Here is a 23,066-nt window from a genome sequence, read left to right on the forward strand (position 1 = left end):
GGATGGACAACGCCTGAAGGAATGGAAACCAGACCTGTCTTAGCCAATGAGGGGCTATGAGAAACAATCTCTTTGTCCTCGCAGAGAGTTGTTAGAGGGTCTCATGTTGGTTCCGAAGTTGGGCCACAGGATTCCTCACCCTATCTCCAAAGAGATTCTTTCCAGTACACAACACATCAGCAAGTCGTTTCTGTACCTTTGGTTGGAGATCAGAGACCCACAACCATTCCATTCTGCGGATGCCGATTCCCATTGCAGAGACTCTCGATGCCGTTTCAAAAACATCGAAGGTCGCATGGCCCTCATGTTTTCCACACTGTACGCACTTGTATACCAGCACATGAGGGTGTCTTGCTGCTGTTGAGGCAGCTGCTCAGCCACCTCCTGCACCTGCTTCCAGATATTCCACGAATATTGGCTCATATAAAGCTGGTAGGCAATGATGCAAGCAATACGCATGGCGCCTTGGAACACCTTACTCTCAAGGAGCGTCCATCTCTCTGTGATCCTTCCCCAGGGGCACTGAGGAATGGATCCGACAGCACTTGGCCCTCTTGAGAGCAGATTCGACCACCACTGACTGGTGAGGCAGCTGACGCTTATCGAATCCAGCAGCCTTCTGGATGAAGTAGACCCTGGCTGCCTTTTTGTTAACGGGAGGCACAAGGAGAGAGAGAGTGTTCCCATATCTTCAGCAGAAGCTCCTTAAGGATCTCATGTACCGGGACCACCACAATCTCCTTAGAGGTTCCAAGAACTGGAGGATCTCAAGCATTTTATGCCTGGCATCTTCCTCTGTTAAAAGTTGAAATGGGATGGCCTCCGCCATCACCCTCACAAACCCTGCAGAGGTCAAGTCCTCAGGTGGGAACTTCCTCTGCTCATCTGGAGGAGAAAGGTCTGATAGGATACCATCAGAGCCCTCGGAAGTCGGATCACCCCCCAGGGGTCATAGGGACTCTCATCCTCATTGTATGCTACAGGGGATGGGGCCCTAGGTGCTCGGCCTTCATTCAGAGGTGCATGCATTGGTAGAAATGGATGGGGGACTTCAGGACTGTCTCTGCCGGTCTCCGTGGAGCTTCCTCCTCTGAGGAATCGGCAACGACCACCGTATCAGTAGGGGGAGGCCTCTGGCCCTACTGGGAACCGGCACCAGCTGAGTTGGTAAACACCGATGAGCATGCTGAACTTCTCCAGTAGCTGTAGGATGACAGGCAGCACCAGCTCCGGTGCCTTCGGTGCCAAAGGCCCAATGCCTTGCAGTGCCCAATCCACTGCTAGCTGACTCGATGCTCCAGCAACTCCTCAAACATTGCCAATGTCAACACCAACACCAACTGGGAGGAAGGAGGTGGATCAACGACTGGCACCAGGACCAGTGGAAACTGTTGGGGACCTCAGTCTTCGATAAAGTATGGGCTCTCCTCACCTTTGGGTTGCTTCGAGGGCATCTCGGCAAAAGCCGGTGCATCCCCGCAACTGGCACCATGCATCGACAGGGACCGGTGCCAATGCTTCTTAAGCTTCCCTTGATACTTGGCCCAGTCTTTCCCCAGTGCAGAGGCTGAAGACGACGAACCCGGCATCCTCGGCCCAGAGGAGAGACAACAGTCTGTCTCCGGCACCCCTATTCACAGTCAGCAAAGATGGTCCTGCCAATGTCAATAGCACGGTGTCCATCGGTGCGGCTCCAAGGTCCATCGATGCCAATGCCACTGATGCCGATGACTCTGACTTCCTCGACCCGAAGAACTGATCCATCTTGTCGAGTCAAAGGAGACATCCCTTTGGGATCATTTGGGCACACAAGCAACAACCTTGGATGTCATGCGATGCCCCCAGGCAGAGGATACATATCTCATGAGGATTCATAATGGACATGGTCCTCGGGCACCGGAGGCATCGACAAAAACCAGATGTGGCCATAATGGAATGAAAGAAAAAGGGGCTGCAGAGAGAAATGAAGGCAGTGACCATCAATGGCCAGTGGGCACCGTCGCTGCGGGTAGAAATGACGGCGAAAGAAAACTTACTAGAAATGCCAAAAACCCTAACTAGGATACTATGGGCAGACACCAAGAGGGTCCCAATGATGGAACGATACCAAAAAGTGAGAAAAACTATAATGAAAAAGAAATTTCCACTAGGTCAGAAACAGCCAAAATGAGCTCGATCAGACCACAAGGCTTTCAGCTCCAGGGTAAAGAAGAGAGTGAAAAGGGACCCCCGTGTGGATGCATGGTATAAGGCATGTTGGGCATGCTCATGTGTGCTTAGTCAAAGTTCTAAAAACTTTGACATAAATTTTCTGCATTGGGGCTCCATTTGATGATATCACCCATGTGTGAGGATTACCATCCTGCTTCTCCTTGGAGAAGACCTGTCATCAAAATGTAACTATGCTCACAATAAAATTTCAGAGAGATATAATAAAGAATCGGCATCAAGAGCAACAAAATAATAAAAAAAAAAAATCATCATCAGCTTAAAACTGTCTAGCAAAATGCCAACAGAACCGGTATTACTAATGTCGACTTGTAGTTCCCAGACTCCTCCTTGCTTCCATTTTTGAGAAGAGGAAGCACATCTGCTTGCCTCCTTTGGAACCATTTCTAACTCTTAAAGATGCACTGAAAATGTCATACAGTGGAACTTGTGTGACATTCCAAAAAATGATGTATATCATCAAAAGAAAAAAAAATTTCCTAGAAACAAATTATCAAAATGTATTATATAAAAATCTCATACTGTACATATTTTTCACTAACATTGTATTCCCTTATTTCAATAATTCATAAACTATATAGGATTGAAAAGCGGTATTTATATAAAATACTTTTGACTATCTTATACAAAAAACACATACAATAATCACTATTGAACTATCTTACATATTTCTGTATACTATATGGGGCCCCTTGACACAAATCATCACCATTAAAAACGACAACCACAGCCATACAAACATCCACACACACTAAAAGAACACAATCCCTCCCTTCCAAAATAACAAAACAAACCCACTGGCGTATTGTTCAATAGCTAAAAAAGAATTACATTGGATTCTAGAGCAAAACACTGCCTGATGAAATCTTCTCTTTGCTGGACTCAATGTACAAAATGTAGCAAGATAAGATTATCAAAGTCTCTATGTTCAAGTTATTCAATAGACTAGTTGTCATCCAATTAATAAAAGTACAGAAGTTGTCACTCAAAATGAGGCAAAAATCGCACAGCACTTTAATAAATGAAGGGTTTGGTAACACCAAAGCCATTTGTAATAGTGAAAATCTCCAGGAAATGTTCACAGTCACATCTCTGTTAAAAAGTAGATTAGACATTTATTTCTTTAAAGCATTTATATTTTACCAATCCACAGATCTTGGTGAATTTCAACGGTACATAAACAATTAAAACACATAAATCAATAAAATTCAATTAAATCTAACAGAACATATCAAATTTTACATAACACATGCTGCCAAAAACATTGCCCACAATATGCACTTTCCTTCTGCAAATCCAGACATTGTATCCAAGTTATATATAGCAATCCACTATTTAAAGCCCTAAAGACAAAATGTTTTAATTACTCTAAATAGTATTTTGTAATTTATTTATTTTAAATCTTTTCTATACCGTCGTTTGGAGGAGACAGTCACAACGGTTTACATCGAGGCACATAAAATTAATGATACTGTAATTTGCACATTTACAAGAGTGCCATAAGGTTCGGTAACATAGTGATCAATAATGTTAGATGTAATTAATCATGTCCATGTCTCTATCTCAGTTTTTATTACAGAATTAACTTTAAAATTGTGACTTGTCCTTTAAAGACTACACACTTGGTGAATACAGCAGTGTGTGTGGATGTTATATTGATCGTGCTTTGCAATTGTAATTTGCAAACTTGATCACTCCATTCATTACACCCCTTTCCAAATCAGTAAGGAAGTTAAAATAGCACTCTTTCTATATTACCAATGCATATCCCTGGGGCACTCCACCACCTGCCTCCCTGAATGGACCGCCAACAAATAACATAGGTACCCAACATGATTTACTGGTTAAAACTTTCTCAGGAGCTGCACACATCACAAGAGACTTCTCGCCATCCTTCCATTCTGGAAATGGAACTGCCAGAACCTCTACATGTTCCCTTAATACTCTCAATGTATCTTGTCAGGAACCAGTGCTTTATCTTTTAGCTTTGCTAGTTCTTCACAGTCTTCTGAAAACTGTGAGGTCTACCTCACTTCCACAGAAAACTGCCAAGTCTTTCCTCAGTAAACACTGAACAGAAATGTATGTACAGCAATTCTACAATACATGTTATCCCCCTTCACCTTTGAAGTTTTATAATCCCACTTTTGCACTTCCTACTGTCACTAATATAGCTTTAAAACAAAAAAGTTTTATCTTCCTGTTTTACTCTTATTAGCTATTTTTTCTTCTATTGTTGACTTTGATCTCCTACCTTCCCAGCTTTTCTAGATACTGTTGTCCATCATCTTTTTCTGTCATCTCTGGGTCTTGTAACCTTTTTGTTTCCTTACCTTTTCAGCTATTTCTTTAGAAAACTACAGTGGCCTTTTTAAAATATATCCTTAGTGTAGTGTACTCATGGCTCTTCTGCTTCCCCTAGCTTATCCCATACATCTAATGAACCTCGAGGTGCTCCCCATCTTAAACTTAGTTTTCCTGACGTCCAGGACCCTTACCTTTGAATGAAATTCCTATGTTCTAATGCACCATTTGGTGAACTATTGATTCTACTGTAGATGATCCCCTAATATGACATCAGAAACATACTCCCTATTTTTAAGCAACAAGTCCAGTATCGCCCCCTTACGAGTTGGTTTTTCCTCTAAGAACTTATCCAAACCTTTTTTAAACCCAGTTACACTAACTGGTATAACCATATCCTCTGGCAATGAATTCCAAAATTCGCACATACGTTAAGGATGTAGAAGATCGCCTAGCCTGCAATAAGTTGGAAATAATCACTTTGGAATATCCCTTCCATCTCAGACATTTCCTCTCAGAAGCAAAGCTGAGACAGAAGTGAGCCGCCTGACCCAAAAATATTGGGCCCTGTTGGAAAACAGTCGACCAATGTCCAAACCTCAGGGGCCAGTCTATGGCCAAGTTGATCAGATCTAGGAGGCATGGTAGATGTGGCATTTCTGGAGCTACCAAGATCACGTTGCCTGGATGTTTCTCTATCTGCCGTAATCCCTTGTCCACCAGAGGCCATGGGAGGGAGGACAAAGAAGAATCTCTCAAGTCCATGGCAACACCAGAGCTCTGATTCCTTTGAACTGTGTTCTGTTCTGTGGTTGTAAAATCATGACATCTTCTTGTTCTTTGGTCGGGATACCCCCCCATCTTCTGTGAATGAGACATCGCTGCCTCTGACGGCTCCCATTCCCTGGGGTCTAACTTTATCTGACTGAAAAAAAATCTGCCTGAATGTTGTTCACTCCGGCGATGTGAGATATGGCCAGCTGCTCCAAGTGCTGCTCTTCCCAGAGTATCAACTCTGGGGCTTCTCAAGCAATTGCCAGATTCTTGATTCCACCTTGATGGTTGATGTAGTCTACCTTTGCCGCATTGTCCGATAGGATCCATACTGGATGGCAGACAGGCAAGCAATACAAAAATGGTTTTCCCTAGAATTAAGAATCTCAAAACCACCCTCAGGACCTCAGAAAGGCGCTAGCGCAAACACCCCTCCCCAGCAACTAAAACCGCCTACTAACAACTCATGCACGATTACAGGAAAGCCATTCTCCAAACCAAACAAGAATATTATGCTCATAAGATAATTAATTTCCAATACAATGCCAAGGCCCTCTTCACTATAATCTCTAACCTCACCAGATCAACCCCGACACAACCTCAAATACCCACATCGAAAAATCGTTGCAACGAATTAGCATACTTCTTTCAAAACAAAGTCTCCTCACTCTCTGCACAATTCTCTCTTAATGCCAACAACGTGACACTTCCCACCCTCAACCTCTCAGCTACTCTCTCATCTTTTGACCCATCCTCCTCCCTGGAGATCGAAAACATCTTAAAAAAGATGAGACCCTCCTCCCACCCCTCTGAAACTATTCCCTCCAAACTGCTACTATCTATTCCCAAAGCTATTGCTAAACCCCTTTCTAACATTCTCAATCAATCCCTGGAACAAGGCACTGTCCCCAATCCACTAAAACAAGCTGTGGTTAAACCCATCCTTAAAAAACCCAATCTTGATCCCTCTACCTTATCTAATTTCAGACCCATCTCTAATCTCCCATTCATATCTAAAATCCTAGAAAAACTAGTCAATTCTCGCCTATCTGACTATCTCGAACACCACAATATCCTTCCTTCCACCCAATATGGTTTCCAGAAACACCTAAGTACTGAAATCTTACTTCTATCCCTTACAGATACCTTACTCAAAGGAATGGACACTGGTAATTCCTATCTTCTTGCCATGTTAGACATTTCTGCTGCTTTCGATACTGTTAATCACAACATTCTTATCAACATTCTCATCAGTATCAGAATTTCTGGAACTGCTCTCTCTCCTGGATAAAATCCTACCTACAAAACCGTCACTATACAGTCATCACTGATAACAACGAATCTGACCCCATTAGCCTTGACTGAGGTTGTCCCCCAAGGTTCCTCTCTCTCCTCCACACTATTTAACATTTACATGCTTCCACTCACCAATCTCCTATCCAACCTTGGTATCAAACACTTCATCTAATTTTATTTTTTCCATGTATATTTGTTATAATTGTTACCACATTATAATTGTTATCATGTTATAATGTAAAATAGGGCGGACCTCGCCCTATTCCCTCAGTTACCTGTAAACCGATGTGATATCTCTATCGAATGTCGGTATATAAAAGAAAATAAATAAATAAATCTACGCAGATCACATTCAAATTCTTTTCCCCTTTACAGACTCCCTTCAAACTGCCCTCCAGAACTGGGAATCATGCCTCACCTCTATCAACCAACTACTCACAGACATGCATCTTGCTCTCAACCCTCAAAAAACTGAACTCCTCATTATCTCCAACAGACATCCATCACCCTCTATTCCCCTTTCCTACTCATCCACTACCTTCCACTCCCACACCCGTAACTTGGGTGTTCTGATTGACAACCAATTCTCCTTTAAACCCGTCATCAAATCTATCCTAAGACTGCTACTTCAAGTTACAAACAATTAAAAAACTCCGACCTTTGCTATATTTCTCCGACTTTCGCACAGTATTACATTCTATTATTTTTTCCAAGATAGACTAGACTACTGTAATGCCCTCCTTCTTGGCCTCCCTGCTACTTATACCAAACCCTTACAACTCCTACAGAATGCCTCAGCACGTATCCTTACAAACTCCAAAACAAGAGACCACATTACCCCAACGCTTATTGAGCTACTCTGGCTACCGATACAATCGCGAATCCTATACAAAACCTTATCCCTCATTCACAAAAGTATCATAAATGATACCTCCCACTGGATCAGCCCTCCACTCCTTCCGCTCACTTCCACAAAACCAACTCGTCCCTCCCTTCAAGGAACACTCCGCACTCCCTCGATCAAATCCACTAAACTCATCTCCACAATGAACAGAGCTTTCTCTCTGGCTGGCCCCTCCCTTTGGAACTCCATGCCTCCAGACTTTCGCACTGAAACTTCTAGAGCTAAATTAAAAAAAAAAAAAACGAAAAACCTGGCTATTCCTAAAGGCCTATCCGTCAGATTCTACCCACCTTTCGTGATTAATTTCTGATAACTGTGTAGTATAATCACCGAATAACTGTAAACATACTGTTTTTCCCTCATTTTGTCTGATTCTCCTTAATTTGTGCATAACTGCAAATAATATGCAGAAACTTCCTCATTTGATCTAACACTCCTTAATTTGTGTATTTACTCCATGCCTCTGAACTCTCCTGTAAATGTTTCCCCTATTGCTCAGTATTTTAATTACTGTATTAAGCCGTATGCTTTAAACTTGTGTAAATTTTTTACTCCATGCCTCCGAACTCTTCTGTAAATATTTCACCACTCTCTCTCCTTAACCCATGTGCTTTAAACTTGTGTAAATTTTCTCCAGTATTTTTTAATTTCCTTTATCTCTACCCCCAACCCCTCCTAACCCTCCAACCATGCCCTTTCCTCAATCTTAATTTTTTACCAATGTCCCTTCCTCAATATTTTTAATTTTTTTACCAATGCCTCCTCCTTATTCTCTCTTTATCCTCCTTATCCCTAACTCTAATAATTTTCTCCTATTGTACTGTTCTTACCATGTTTAAACCTTGCGCTTAGTTAAACTGTGCCTAGTTAATTTGCTCTCTTATACGCCACTCAGATTGTTACTGTTCCTATTTATCATATAGTTTTTGTTCTATGTAAAGGCCCTTGCCTAAATAGTTCCATCGTAAACAGATACGATGTGCAAACGGATGTCGGTATATAAAAAAAAATTCTAAATAAATAAATAAATAAAATGCACTGCTCTTGTCTCAAACCAATTGAAAGGCCATGAGGCCTCCTGTTTCAACCACTGGCCTTGCGCCAACTGATCTTGCATTGCTGCCCTCCATCCAGAGAGACTTGCATCGGTGGTGACTATTATCTAATTTGGAATCTCCAATTCCACACCACGCTCAAGATTGGTGCGAGTAAGCCACTACGAAAGACTGTCTTTGGTTTCCCTCTCTAACGGAAGAGGAAGATGAAACTCTTCCATAATGGATTCCAGCAGAAGAGCCCTCTGCAGAAGCCAAATATGTGCGCCCAATGCATTAATTCCAATGTTGATGCCATGGAACCCAGGACCTGCAAATAGTCCCAGATCCTGGGCACCGAAAGCTCTAGCAGAAACCTAATCTAACTGCAATTTCAACAATCTCTCTGCTAGTGTGTCGAACTGGGATCCCAGATACTTCAGAGTTTGTAAGAGAACTAAATGGCTCATTTCTAGGTTCACCAACCATCCTAGAGACTTCAAGCGCATCAGTACCTTTTATACTGATTGTTGACAGAGGTTATCTGATTTTGCACGAATGAGCCAGTCATCCAGATACAGATACACCAACACACCCTCCTTTAGCAATACGGCCGGCCTCACCACCATCATCTTGATGAAGGTACATGGAGCCATCACCAGTCGAAGAGAAGGGCTCGAAATCGAAAATGTTCCTGTAGGACAATGAACCTCCAGAATATATGGTGCTCCAGCCTGACGGCTATGTGCAGATATGCCCCTATCAAGACGATAGATGCCAAGAAGTCTCCTTGCGTACTGCCGCTATGACGGACCTCAGAGTTGGACCTCAGTGTTTACCTTCTTTAAATCCAATATTTCTTGAATTGGATACGGAGCGAAAAGAAACAGGACGTTTAACCTAAAATTGATCTCTGACCACACTACGCATGTTCAGGGTCTGAGCCAACAAACAGGTCGATACAGTTATGCCGCGTTAGAAAGAGTGTGGCAGTGCAGGGCGCACCCTCGTTCCCCGCACGCACAGTTCTCTTCACATATCGCTTGATACTCTATTCAAATTGCTTGCAAATGCAAGCCGCATCTGCGAAGCGTTAGGCCCCGCGCAACCCATTTTACTGTATAGGCGCTTAATACAGCTCGCTTAGAGTTCCCAGATGAGTGCCTCTGATGACAGAGTCACCCAGCACAATGATTTTGTTTCCTTTGATTACGGATTGTATTATGGAATTTCTGTATCATTGGGTTTCTTCTTTCTTTTCAGATAACACTTCAAACTCTTTCGCAAGAGCTTCTTCAATATCTAATACAGAGAAGGCGTATTGTACTTGTGTCACTTGATACAGCGTGCCTCCCCACATCACAGGTCTAATTCTACCGGAGCCCATTGTAATCCTGTTTTTGAGTTCCTTAATGCCCTGTGTGAGTGGGGGGGTAGACTTGTGGTTGCACAGCTGTGAAGAACAGGTATCTGTGGGTCACAGGTCTTATCCTAACTGAGCCCACTGTAAACCCCTTTTTCCTTGACTTTTGTTTTTTCTGTGGTAATGGGGAATTAATTCCTGAATAATGTAAAGTGGGTGAAACTTTCTTTATTGCAGCTAATTCAGCTTTAGCTTCAGCCAGCTCCTTTTTCAAGGAAGAGAGTTCTGAACAAATGGGGAAAGCCCTAAGTTTCCAGATGATTTCCCTCAGCATAAAGGCTCACAATAGTTACATTGGATAATCCTCATTTTGGTAAATTTATTTGATGGATAACACCTAAGGAAATACCAATTTAATAATTTATCTTGTTGCCAATTATGTATTTAGGCAGACTATATCAGAAAAACAAATCTAGGGGTGGGTAGAGGGGCAGGGTGGGAGTTAGTTAAACATTTAACATTTGCCAGGGCTGTTCACTGGATAGTAACTGCTATTGATTTTGAACAGACCCTCCCCCAGATTTGGCTAGCTAATTTAAGCTTTTTCCTTAGCTCTCCCCAAAAATTTGGACTTCTGGCTTCTCCTTCAATTTCAAAATATTCAACCTAGTGAATGTTAACTGTGTCTCAAATATTATTGCCGTAATTGCCAATTATGATTTCCCACCAACAATGAGGTTTTTAACCAACCATACATTTTTTGTAGGAAGAGGTGATGGTTTCATATAAATGTTCAGCAGACCCACCCGTGGAGTCGCAGATAATCAGTTCTTTAATCATTAACTCATCATCTCCATCCTATATTTCATTATAAAAAAAACTCATCCTTGATATATTCTTGTGATGCAACATGTGGCAATAAAATTTGTTAATTTCATCCCAGACTATTTTTTTTGAAAATTTTTTACTTTTAATATGTGCACAATAGCCTCTGTATTTCTCACACTGCACGCAATGTTATTCTTTGCTCTTAATCAATAAATTCTCCTCTGTTGTTTCGTAATTGAAAAATGTCAATGCTATACTTAGCTCTTGGTTGATACTTTCTCCTCCAGTATTTTTTCATTGCGAAATATCCTCCAGTATTTTTTTGTTGCGAAATATCCAACGAAAAAATACTGGAGGAGGTATCAGTTACCAATACCACTATCAATTTCTGCTTTTGCTTTCTTTTCAAAATTATAAAATCTAACAGAAATGATGATGTGAATATATCTAAGAAGCCTTTTTCTCTGCTTAGCAACATGCAGTCAATTACAGTTCTAACTTGGTCTGACAGAGGCTTTTAACTTTGTTAACTAGTAACAACAAACAGACTCAACTGCCCTGGCATATCCTAAAACTGTAAAGCCCTATATGCCACAATTTAACCTTGCTATAAAACTAATATCACTATAGGAAAAAAATTGGGCCGGATTTTAAAAGGGTTACGTGCATAAGGTATGTGCGTAACCCTTTTAAAACCCCGCTGCGCGCGCAGAGCCTATTTTGCATAGGCTCGGCGGCGCGCGCAAGCCTCGGGACGCGCGTAAGACCCGGGACTTGCAAAAAGGGGCGGTCGGGGGCGTGTGGGCGGTCCGGTGGCGTGGCTGAGTGCCCCGACACAGCGGCCTGTGTCGGGGCACGCTGCGCCGGTGCGCATAAGTTACTACTGCCAGAGGCAGTAGTAATTTTTCAGATAAAGGTGTGTGGGGGGGGGGGGGGTGTGTCTAGATAGGGCCGGAAGGGTGGGTTAGGTAGGGGAAGGTGCGGGGGGGGTGGAAGGAAAGTTCCTGCCGAGGCCGCTCCGATTTCGGATTTCGGAGCAGCCTCGGAGGGAACGGGCAGTGTGCGCAGGGCTCGGCGCACACAAGTTGCACAAATGTGCACCCCCTTGTGCGCACCGACCCCAGATTTTATAAGATCGCGTATCTTATAAAATCCAGCGTACTTTTGTTCGCTCCTGATGCGCGATGGACGGCGTCGGGGTGTGAGCACGGAAAAGGAGTCTCATCTTCTCCATTCTGTCTTTGCGACCTTTTGGTGTCACGAGGACACATTTGGTGCAAGTCAGGACATTATGCTCACGGCCTAAACACATTACACAGACTCTATGAGGGTCTGTGATAGACATGGTGCGAGTACAGTCCGGGCACAGACGAAACCCCGACGCCATGGCCATAGAAAAAAATCGAGCCGCGATACAGTCGGCCAGTAGGCCGCGAGGGCCAAACTCGACGGTAATCGACAAAAAACAGTGAAAAACCTACCGGAGTACCGCAGCCTGAGAAAAGTTAGAGGAGGGATCCCCTGTGGGGCAATTTATTTTTAATTAACTCCATGAGGAAAATTCCTGTCCGGAATCTCTTCAGAGCTCCTAAACCGCGAGGCTACTGCTGTGCGGAAAAAAGAAGACTGAAGGGGGACCCCTGCTGGCTGCAGGGTTAGTGCCATGCTGGGCATGCCCAGTAGGGGCCAGTCAAAGTTCTGGAAACTTTGACAGAAGTTTTCAGTGACTGGGCTCCATCCTGATGATGGTCAGCCATATGTGAGGACTACCATCCTGCTTGTCCTGTGAGAAATTACATGATTGTTTTTATGGCGCATTAATAACTATTTATTGCATTAAGATTCAGAGGCTTTGTGCGCAGCTTGCACTTCTAAGCATACTAAATAGCACAAAAAGCAAAATTAAAAGAAAACTGTATATTTTTTGTTTTGTAAAACAAATTCTGCACCTCATGAAAGCAAAATCATAAAAAGGAAATAGAGGAGTACCCAACTGGTTAGAGCAGCGGGCTACGAACCAGGGAAACCAGGGTTCAAATCTTACTACTGCTCCTTGTGACTTTGGGCAAGTCACTTTTCCTTGGGTACAAGCTTAGATTGTGAGCCCTCTGGGATAGGGAAATCCCTGCTGTACCTGAATGAAATCCGCTCTGAAGTGCTGAAAAGCAGAATATAAATAAATACAATGTGGTCTCGTACACAAGGACACACAAAAACCTAGTCTCTACCTGTAACAATGCTCTGGATTGTTTTTTAGTTTTATAGATCAGCTGAGACAAACAATATCTATTAGAACAGCTCCTGCTGCCCACTGCTTGCATAATTTTTTAAGATGAATACCAAGGCCTCAGGCTGCTGACTAATATCATACATCTGGTTTCTCAACATCAGTCCTTGAGAACTACAGACAGGTCTGGTTTTCAAACGTAACCAAATATGAAAATTAACCTATTCTTGGATTAAATCATGCAAATATATCTAATGAATATTCATTGTAACAATTCTGAAAATTGGGCCTATTTGTGCTACTGGAAGTCTAGCTGAGAACTGCTGTCCTTATATTACTAGCCAATAACATTAAGCCTTTGGAAATGCAAGCGTGAGAATAAGGAGCCAAGGAGAATATAGATACAATCCCCAATGTTTAGAACACAACATATCAGAATGACTTATATTCAAAACACAATCTTCTACCAGTAATACTTTTTTTTTTTTTTTTTTTTTAATAATTTGACACACTGATAAAATGACTTATTAACTAACTATATGTGATCAAAATTAAGTTTTTCAAAGTTTATAAAACATATAGAACACTTGCCTTGGAGATCAGCTCATCATGATTGGCTAGGTGGGCTCTACAGTGGATGCAGCTGTACGTTCTGTGACAGTTTGGCAGGTAAGCCTGGAAAGTTTTTGATTTTGTCATTTTTACCATCTCTGCAGATGGTTCCTCACTCAGCTCAGGGCTGGCACTGGAAGAATTACAACTCTGCTGAACTCTCTGACAAAAGAAACACTGGAAAATGCAAGCAAAAGCCGTTGTTGTTTTGGAGAGTGTGTGGCACTTCCCACACAGACGCCACAAGAGAAACCGTCAAAACCTGCCAAAGAACAAAGACAAAAAGAAAACCAATCAAATCCCAGTCATTCATAAAAAGGTAAGAATATAGACTATACTAACAAAGGTAGAAACAACAGTAATTATATGTTGTATAGAAGATCCTGTTAATGCCACTGCTAATATTATGATATGCCTGAGGAAGGAAGTACATGAATGTGTGTCTATTCCTTTCCATTCCACCCCCTCCCCCCCAACCATACATGCAAAGCTGAATATTTTAGACTGAGGAAAGAATAACTGACCTAATGTGTTGCCTCTATAGCACAACTCTGGACCTGCTTAGAAGAGACTGCAACAGTTTTTAACGTAACCGTGCTACTAGACTATAACTTTTATTATGCATACTCATTCTTTATCCATATTTCTCTTCAAGCTTGATGAATTATGGGAATCAAAGTAATCAAAAGAAGCATACATAAACATGTGAAGGCCCAGAAAAAAAAAGGGAGATGGTATATAGTTGAGAGCCAAAAGGATAATAGTAGTAAAGAGAATTTATCCACATAGGCCAGCCAATGAATTACAAAATGTATTCCATTCAATGTATCATTCTGAAGAACAGTTCAAAGGCAGTGTATTTACATACAAGTGTATCCCCTGACATGTATGTGTTCCACATAAAATGCTGCTTTGGAAGGGGGAAAAAACCCCACACTAAAATACAAAAAGAGAGCACAGTATTAGATACAGAGTGAAAATACTACCAAAAAGCAACCTCAGGGTGGAGACGGAAACACAACTTTTTAAGGAAAAAATACTCATACATTGTCTCAGTGTTCTAGAATGATACTACATCAAGGACACTTCTATCAAAGAAAGATATAAACACTCAGAGTGCCAAAGGCAATCTCATGATCCAAATTATCAATGGCCAGCTGGCTAGTTTAGCCAATCACAGAAACTGCCAACACAGCCAAAGGCAGACTAATAGGGATAAGACATCAGAAGAAAGAGGTCTATTCAATTCCCTGATTGAATTCATTAAGAATCAGTGGGTTTAATGACCCGTGTCAGTCTGCCAACATATAAAAGAGGGCAAGGGCATATGATGACAAACCATACCACATACCACTGGAGCTACAGACCCATATATTAGAACACTGTAGTTGCCTTCAATGTTCCTGTGTGGAGGCTCCATTGGTGTCCCACTGGCAAGAATATAAGCACAAAATACAGGACCTATGATTTTTTGTAATTGAGAAGGTGCCTTGCCCACCTGAGGAGGTGGCGAGTTTGGGAGCCTGTTGCTGCAACGAGAGCAGCGATGGATTTTCACTTTGCACAAACTGTTTTCTGATGGACTCAATCAGGAAACTGAATGGACCGCTTGCTTCTGAAGTCTTATCCCTGTCAATCTGCCTTTGGCTGTGTTGATGGTTTTTGTGATTAGCTAAACTAGCCATCTGATGACTGGTGGTTCAGATCATGTGATCACTTGTGGCGCTCTTTTTGAATGTTTATATCTTTCTGTGATAGAAGCATACTTAATGTGGTATCATTCTGGAATACTGAGACAATGTATAAGTATTTGGTCCTTAAAAAGGTATGTGCTCCCGTCGCTACCCTAGGGTTGCTTTTTGGTAGTATTTTAATTCTGTATTTAATACTGTGCTCTCGTTTGTATTTTAGTGTTTTGACCCTCCAGAAGCAGCATTTTATGCGAAACTCGTACGTGTCGGGGGATACACTTGTATGTAAATACACTGTCTTTGAACTGTTCTTCAGAATGATACACTGAATGGAATAAATTTTGTAATTCATTGGACTCTGAATAAAAGCAAGTTTTGTACCCTTTGCGGCTATGCGTGTTCCCGTACAGGAAAGTAACAGATTCTCCTCAGTCTGTAATTAAGCTTAGGTGTAGCAGAATTGACTAGTCGACTGCCAGTGAGGAGGGAGGGTCAGCATGGCTAATTCATCCTATCTACGGAAACACAGTTTACGGTAAGCAAACTTGCTTTTTCCCCATTAATAGCAGGGCTGAATTAGTCATGCGGTCATGGGAGTCCCAAGCTCCCGATCATGCAGTCTGATTTCTGTTTCTTATTCCTGCATGATCATATATAAAGTGGGAGTCGACTTCGCCTCATCCATTGCCTGCTGACCTAGGCAGTAATGAGATATGAATGTATGAAGAGAGGACCAAGTAGCTGCTTTGCAGATGTCCACGGGTTGAACATGGCGGAGATGCGCTATGGAGGTTGCCATAGTCCTGACTTGGTGAGCATTCGGTAAGGATGCGAGAAGTAACTTTCTCTTCTCATAGCAAAATTGGATACACTGTGCTATCCAGCTGGATAGTGCATTTACTTACTGGAAGTCCCGGTGCATTTGGGTTGAATGAGACAAATAGTTGAGAGGTACGGGATTCGGAATGTGTTCAGTCCTTGTAGTATGCCAACGCCTGCTTGCAGTCCAGCGTGTGGAGCATACGCTCTCTATCGTTAGAATGAGGTTTGGGAAAAACGTTGGTAGTTCTATCATTTGGTTTAAGTGGAACTGCGACACTACCTTTGGAAGAAAGGCTGCTTGAGTCTGGAGAACTGCTTTAAGGTGGTAAAACCGAAGATATGGTGCATAATGCTTATAACTCACTGACTCGTCGTGCGGATGTGATTGCTACTAGAAATACTACTTTCCACGTTAAGTATTTTATATGTGCTGAATCCATGGGTTCAAATGGAGGTAGCATGAGTTGTTCCAATACTATGTTCAAGTTCCACGGAACTGGTGGTTTAGAGACTGGTGGATGAAGATGTGACAACCCTTTGATACGAGATATCAAGGGGAGATTGGATGATTTTGATATGGTCTATGGTAAGCTGCTATAGCACTAAGGTGAACTCTTATCGAGGAAGTTGCCAGACCAGATGCATACAATGTGTAGAGGTAATCTATGAGCAGTTTGAGGACAATCCAACTGTGGAACTCCATTGGATGCGCACCAGGCGGAATAATGTTTCCATAATTGCGTCTAGTGGATTGCTTCCTAGACTCCAGTAGAACTTTTTGGGCTGCCATGGATATGCCTTGTTCCGTTAGCAGGAACCGCTCAATCTCCATGCTGTCAAGTGGAGGGAAGAGTGCAGTGGGTGGAGAAGCATTCCCTGCTGTTGAATTAACAGATCTGGTTGACTCGGTAGTCGAATCAGGTCTGTGTTGGAGGTAGCTGTACCACGGTTGTCTGGGCCAGGCGGGCGCTATGAGTATCAATTGAGCTGCGTCTGCCATGCATTTTTGAATTGTCCTTGTGATGAGAGGTATGGGCGGAAAGGTGTACATTAGGGTTTCCGACCATGGAATTAGGAACGCATCTTGCGCCACTCTCTTGGGGCTGGGCCAACGTGAGCAGAAACGAGGAACCTGCGCGTTCATTTCTGTTGCAAAGAGGTCTATCGTTGGGATTCCCCATTGCAGAAATATTCCTTGAGCTACTTGGTGATTGAGTGACCATTCGTGAGGATAAAACACTCGACTTAGTCTGTCCGCTCTGGTATTGGCTATTCCCGGCAAGTAAGTGGCTTGTAGATGAATGGAATTTTGATGTGCTAGCTGGAAGATCCGTAGGGCTTCCTGGCATAGGGACCATGAACCAGACCCTCCTTGTTTGTTTATATAAAACATTGCCACTTGGTTGTCCGTATAGATCATCACTCTATGTCCCTGTAGGTGACTTTGAAATACTTGTAGAGCGTTCCGAATTGCTCTGAGTTCCATCAAGTTTATCTACAAGTTTTGTTCTCAAGTGGACCATAGACCTTGTGTTTCGAGAAAGTCTAAATGAGCTCCCCAACCCTTGCGAAATGTATCCGTGGTAAGTACTGCATTGTGTGTGTGTGGGGGGGGGGGGGGGGGGGCTGAACAATGCTCCCTTGGATATCGTGGATCCCTTGAGCCACCAACTTATATCCCTCCTCATTTCTGAGGTAAGTGTCAGGCGTGCCATCAACGGTTGCGAGTGTTGTTTCAATTGCCGTTTCAAGCCCCACTACAGATGACGCATATGTAGTCTGGTGTTGGTTCTGTGAAGATGGCTGCTGCCATATGACCTCAGACTGTCAAGACTTGTCTTGCTGTAGGTTTGTGTGTGTGGAGGAGAGCGTGTAGGAGTCTACATCTCCTGTTTCCTATCCTCCGGCAGGTACGCTCTGTTGTGTGTGGTGTCCAGAGGAGCGCCAATGAAGTGTAGGATTTGAGTTGGTTTCAAATTCAATTTCCCGTAATTGATCATTAGTCCCAAGTTTTGCAAGCAGTTGATTACTTGTCGAAGATGCTCGACAAGCTTCCAGATATGGAAAGATTGTCATTCCTTTTTGACGAGGTGAGCCACCACTACTATCATACATTTGGTGAAAACTCTGGGTGCTGCCGAGAGACCAAAGGGAAGAACTTTGTATTGGTAATGCTGATGCTTGTATCGAAAGCATAGGTAGTGCCACGAGGATGGATGGATAGGAATATGGGTGTAGGCATCCTTCAAGTCTATTGAGCACATCCAATTGTTGGGTTGCAGGAGCAGTAGAATGGATTTTAGGGACACCATTTTGAATTTCTCTGACTAGGTTTTGTTCAAGTCTCAGAGATCCAGAATTGGGCAGAGGCCACCGGATTTCTTGGGAATGAGGAAATATGGGGAATAGAAGCCTGTGTTTCGAGCTGTCAGTGGAACAACTCGGATTGCCCGCTGTTGTAGGAGTGAGGCTACTTCCTCTCCGAGTTGAGGATGAAACTTTTGTGGCGACCGAACCCAGAGGTGAGGGAGAAGTGGTTTTGCTGTAAATTGAAGCTGATGCCTTGTTTTACTATATCGAGAAACCAGCGATCGGATGTTATAGCTTCCCAAGCTGGGAGATGATGTGTAATTCTTTCCGGGGGTGCTTGAGGTAGTAGTGGTGGCTATATGTTTAAAAAGATTGCGTCGATTTGATGGGGGCTGCAGGTTGCTGGCCCTGCTGCCTTTGGTTCCTTGGTTTGCCTCTTCTATTTTGTGGTTGATGCTGTTGTGTTTGAGGTCGTTGGTATGACGGGATCCTATATGGTTGAAAGGAATGGTAAGGGCAACGTGAAAATTGCTGACGTCGAGAATTCCCGAAGTATCATCGGGAGGACGAAAACGTAGATGGGGGTCGTTAAAGACTGGACAGCTACAGCTTGTTTCTTGAGCTTAGTAACTGTGTCATGGAATCACTCTCCAAATAAATTGTCTCCAGTACACAGTAAGTTGGCGAGCTTGTCGTGCAGGTCCTCTCGGATAGCACTAGCTTGGAGCCACACTATCCTACGAGCTGCAATGGCCGTAGCGGAAGCTCTAGAGGAAGTTTCGAAACCTTCATAAACAGGTCTTAGGAGATGTCGAGAGCACTCCTCCATGTCCTGGAGTGGAGGTGGAATCAGCTCCGTGGTGGAGGTTAGCAGTCCTTTTGTCACTTGGATGCACTCATACATGTATTGTATCATGTAAAATTGGTGAAACTGAATACAAGTGGCTAACATGGAGTTTTGATATATCTTCCTCGCGAATTTGTCTAGAGAACGATTATCCTGTCCCGGTGGGTAAGAAGCATGCGTTTTCGATTTTTTTAGACCACTGCATAGCAGATTCAACCACTATAGATGTATGTGGCAATTGTGGCAAGGTGTAATGCCACAATTGCCACATACTTAGGCATGCGGAATTTCAGATCAGTTTTCCGTGATACCACCGAAAGTGAGTGTGGAGTTTCCCAAGATTTTCAGAGGACATTATCCAACACTTCTTGTGGGGGGAGTGATGTTGGTTCCCCTGGAGCATCGAAAATTTTTAAAAGTCTGATTGTTTCTGACCTTGGGTCGGGAAGTTTTTGGACGTCTAGGGGTAAGATAGCCCCAAGTTTATCCAAACTTTTGGGTACGATAAGTCTTTGGGTGGTGAATATGGTTCCTGTGATTGCTCTGGCGGGTCTGATGGGTACTCTGTGGAAGAAGATGGTGAGGAGGGAAGGGAAGGCGAGTCCCCGGGCGACGGTGGTTCATGAACTGGTGATGTATGTAGAGACTGTCTTGGTGACTGTGAGGGTTCGCCAGGCCTTTCCTCAGAGTCCTGTTGTAGTTCAGAACTGGAGGAGGATGCGTGGGGCAACCTAAACGATGATTGAAGGGAGTCAAAGAACCCTGACAATGCCTCAGACAAATTAGAAAAAACTTGTTGCGCTAAGGGCGGCCTTCGTGGACGTGGAGTATTTGATGGAGGTGTTGATGAGCCTCGTAAGTCAGGGTCTGGAAGCAAAGATCTCGATCTTGAAAGCGGTATCTGTTGTCCTTCCTTCATCTTCTTAGGTAATGGTTGAGGATTTTCCTCATACCATGGTTGTGTATGTGACTGCAGCAATACCACCAAGAGTAAATAGGAAGAGGCAGGAGAAGGGATTCTTACTACATCTGCTTCAGAGGTGGAGGTGGGCCTTGAAGTTTGTGCGTGGTGAGAAGAAGTAGAATCAGAAAGATCTCATTCAAATCTATGTGTCCTTCTGCCTTCCCAGTCATGCTTGCGCTTAGTATGTCAGTGGTGATTCCCTCCAGAATTCGTAGAATGTTTACTATAATGGCTAGACTCTTCAGTTGACGATTTGCATCGACATTTCCCTATCCTAGTCCTGTGTTAATGACATGGATCCTTAAGCATGCGTCTGTGTTGTCTCCCTTGAGGTGGAGTGCGGCGATGAGTGTGTACATTTTCGCGCCAAGTGTGTCTGTTCTTGTGCTTGATGGGATGGTTGCTCCGGATTAGGCACCGGTTGCGCCGGTTTGGATAGCTGTTTTGTTGGATCCGGCGTCTGTCGTGCCCTTTCCGGCGCTCAGTGCATTGGCTTAGGCGCAGAGAGCACTGCCTTCGGCGTCGACTGCAGCTGCTTCGGCGCAGAGAGCATCAGTTTCGATGCATGATGTGCCGGCTGTGATGCGTCGGCATCGGCTTGTCATGCTTCTGCTTCGACTGTTCTCGGTATCGTGACGCTGGCGCATCGTGCGCCAGTACTGGCATTTGCTGCGTCAGTCTCAGCATCGAAACACTTGATTTTTGCCCTTTTGACAATGACTGCGGGCCAGATACCTGGTTGCCACTCAGAGTCGCTTTCATCAGCGAATCTCGACTCCCCTTTGACTTGTCGTGGGAGTGTTTTGTACTCACAGTTACCCCCAATTCTCCAGGCCTGGAGATTTTATGGTCCAAGGATAACGCTCTCCTCACAGCTGGGGTTTGATTTTTTGATGGCCCCAGTGAGGAGGCGTAGGACCCTCCCCCTGCTACTTCGAAAGTCCTGGATTTTTCGGGCACGTTGCCACTGGGCCCGCTGAGACATTCGGCCTGAATGTGTTTGGGCATGAGCAGGGCTTGAATCCTGATGGCCTACTCTGTTTTTTAGATATTCCTTCTCATACCAAAAATTTCTTTCTAAGGGAAGAAAAGCTCCGCGTGCGATCCAGCGCATGGAAAAAACAGACCGAGCAGAATCTGTTACTTTCCTGCGCGGGAACACACGCGTAGCCGCAGAGGGTACAAAACTCTAACCTCTGCTTGGAAAAGCTCTGCCTCCCGGGTCCTGATTGACAGTTCCCATGACAGCATGGCTAATTCAGCCATTCTATCAACGGGAAAAGTCTGTTTGCTCTATTATCCTTTTGGTTCTCAACTATAGGCCATCTCACCTTTGTGCTTGCATCTGACTAACTGTGAGATAAAGAGGTGGAGAGAGTAGCCTGTTTTGGAGTTTTCTATGGAAAAAAAAACAAAACCCAGAAAAATTGTATTTTTCTGTTTTTCCTCCAAAGCCTTACCTTATTAATAATCTAAGTATGTCAGAATACAAAGGGTCAACCTGGAGAATCAATTCCTAAATGTGGTGAATTTGCCGTTCCCTGTATGCACTTGTGCAAAATTTATTATAAATTTCATATTATAGTCAAAAGCACCATATGATATTCTATACACAAAACAGTTTTATAGGCTGGGGGCATGACAGCTGAGCTATGGCAACATATTATGATCCAATATATGAGTTTTCTGTTTTGATTTGATAATCTTTTGCATGTTTAGAGATGTGAAGGCCGTGGGGGGGGGGGGGGGGGGGGGGGGGGGGGGGGGGGGGGGAGGGGGGACTAACTTTTTTCCCTTAAGTCCAGCGGTGGAAAAATTGAAAACTTAGCAAAATTTCCAAATATTGTACTCGAAGCACTGATGATGCCCAAGAAGTTTCAATGTAGGCGTGACACAGAGTAGCGTGTGACATCAAAAATATCCGATCTGCTACATGCACACTGATGCTAGAATTTAAGCTGTTCTAAGCAAAATTGGAAGTAAAGAAATATATTTACAGTCTGATTCACAGATCAATATTAAAGCATTTTTTCATTTCCAGAATTACAGAATAATCTTTGCGACTATAACACCTGCTAAAGTAGAATTTCAGAGGACAAGCTGATACTGTGATGTCCTATTCTGCTTTGTGGTAAGTTAAAAAATGTCAACTTGTCAGCATCACTGAGCCAGCCCAATCTCTTCCAAACAAGATCTCCAGACCATATGTACACAGCAAGGGCATAATGATCCAGACTGGAACAAAAGAAACTGATTGCTAAATCTCTGCAACTCACAATCCCTCTGGGTTGTTTTTGTTACAGGCTACGATAAGAAACCATAGATCAAGCTTGCTGTTGCCTCTGGGTATAGTATAGAAACAACTGAACAGGGAAAATTCTATCAGTATATCATATTTCCTTGTCCTCTCCCCCTTTAATTTTTCTCTGATAAAAGGGACTGTGATATTAATAAACTTGAAGCCTAATACTTTGATCTTTAAGATTAAAAGGACACAATTTGACATCTGCAGATTCCTCTCTATCGTAACTACTTCTGTATCTTTTAGGGGATTTTTTTTTTCTATAAATCTGTATTACTTTCAAAAGCTTATGTGCTATTAATATTCAATATATTAAAATATTGAAGATTGTGAAGCACTCCAAATTAATGTTTTGAACCTGATGCCATTAGTCCATCATCCTCTGAAAGAACAAAATGTTTTTGCAAATCAGCAGGCCATTGCAATATTGACACGTTAAACGGAAGCTCATGATTAAGCGCCCGTTCTCTTTAACGTGCGCCGATCCACCTCTCCAGGGCACCCAATTTAATATTAAAATGGGCTGCTACAGTAAAAAGGAGATGCTAGGGAAAATTTT

The 23,066-nt window shown here is 43.1% G+C and overlaps 1 protein-coding gene across 3 annotated transcripts in view; it reads right to left on the bottom strand.

Annotated features, from left to right (window-relative positions):
* The window catches only part of YPEL1 (yippee like 1), an 87,462-nt gene that overhangs the window by 43,309 nt on the left and 21,087 nt on the right, over positions 1 to 23,066 (bottom strand). For all 3 annotated transcript variants that reach the window (XR_003859192.1, XM_029619724.1, XM_029619725.1), the window contains exon 2: positions 13,551 to 13,833. Coding sequence is in view for 2 of the 3 variants with exons in the window: in XM_029619724.1 (XP_029475584.1) it covers positions 13,551 to 13,667 (117 nt within the window). In the remaining variant the exon portion in view is untranslated. The remainder of the gene's footprint in view (positions 1 to 13,550; positions 13,834 to 23,066) is intronic.

Source organism: Rhinatrema bivittatum, chromosome 11, assembly GCF_901001135.1.
Source record: "Rhinatrema bivittatum chromosome 11, aRhiBiv1.1, whole genome shotgun sequence".
Lineage (NCBI taxonomy): Eukaryota > Metazoa > Chordata > Amphibia > Gymnophiona > Rhinatrematidae > Rhinatrema > Rhinatrema bivittatum.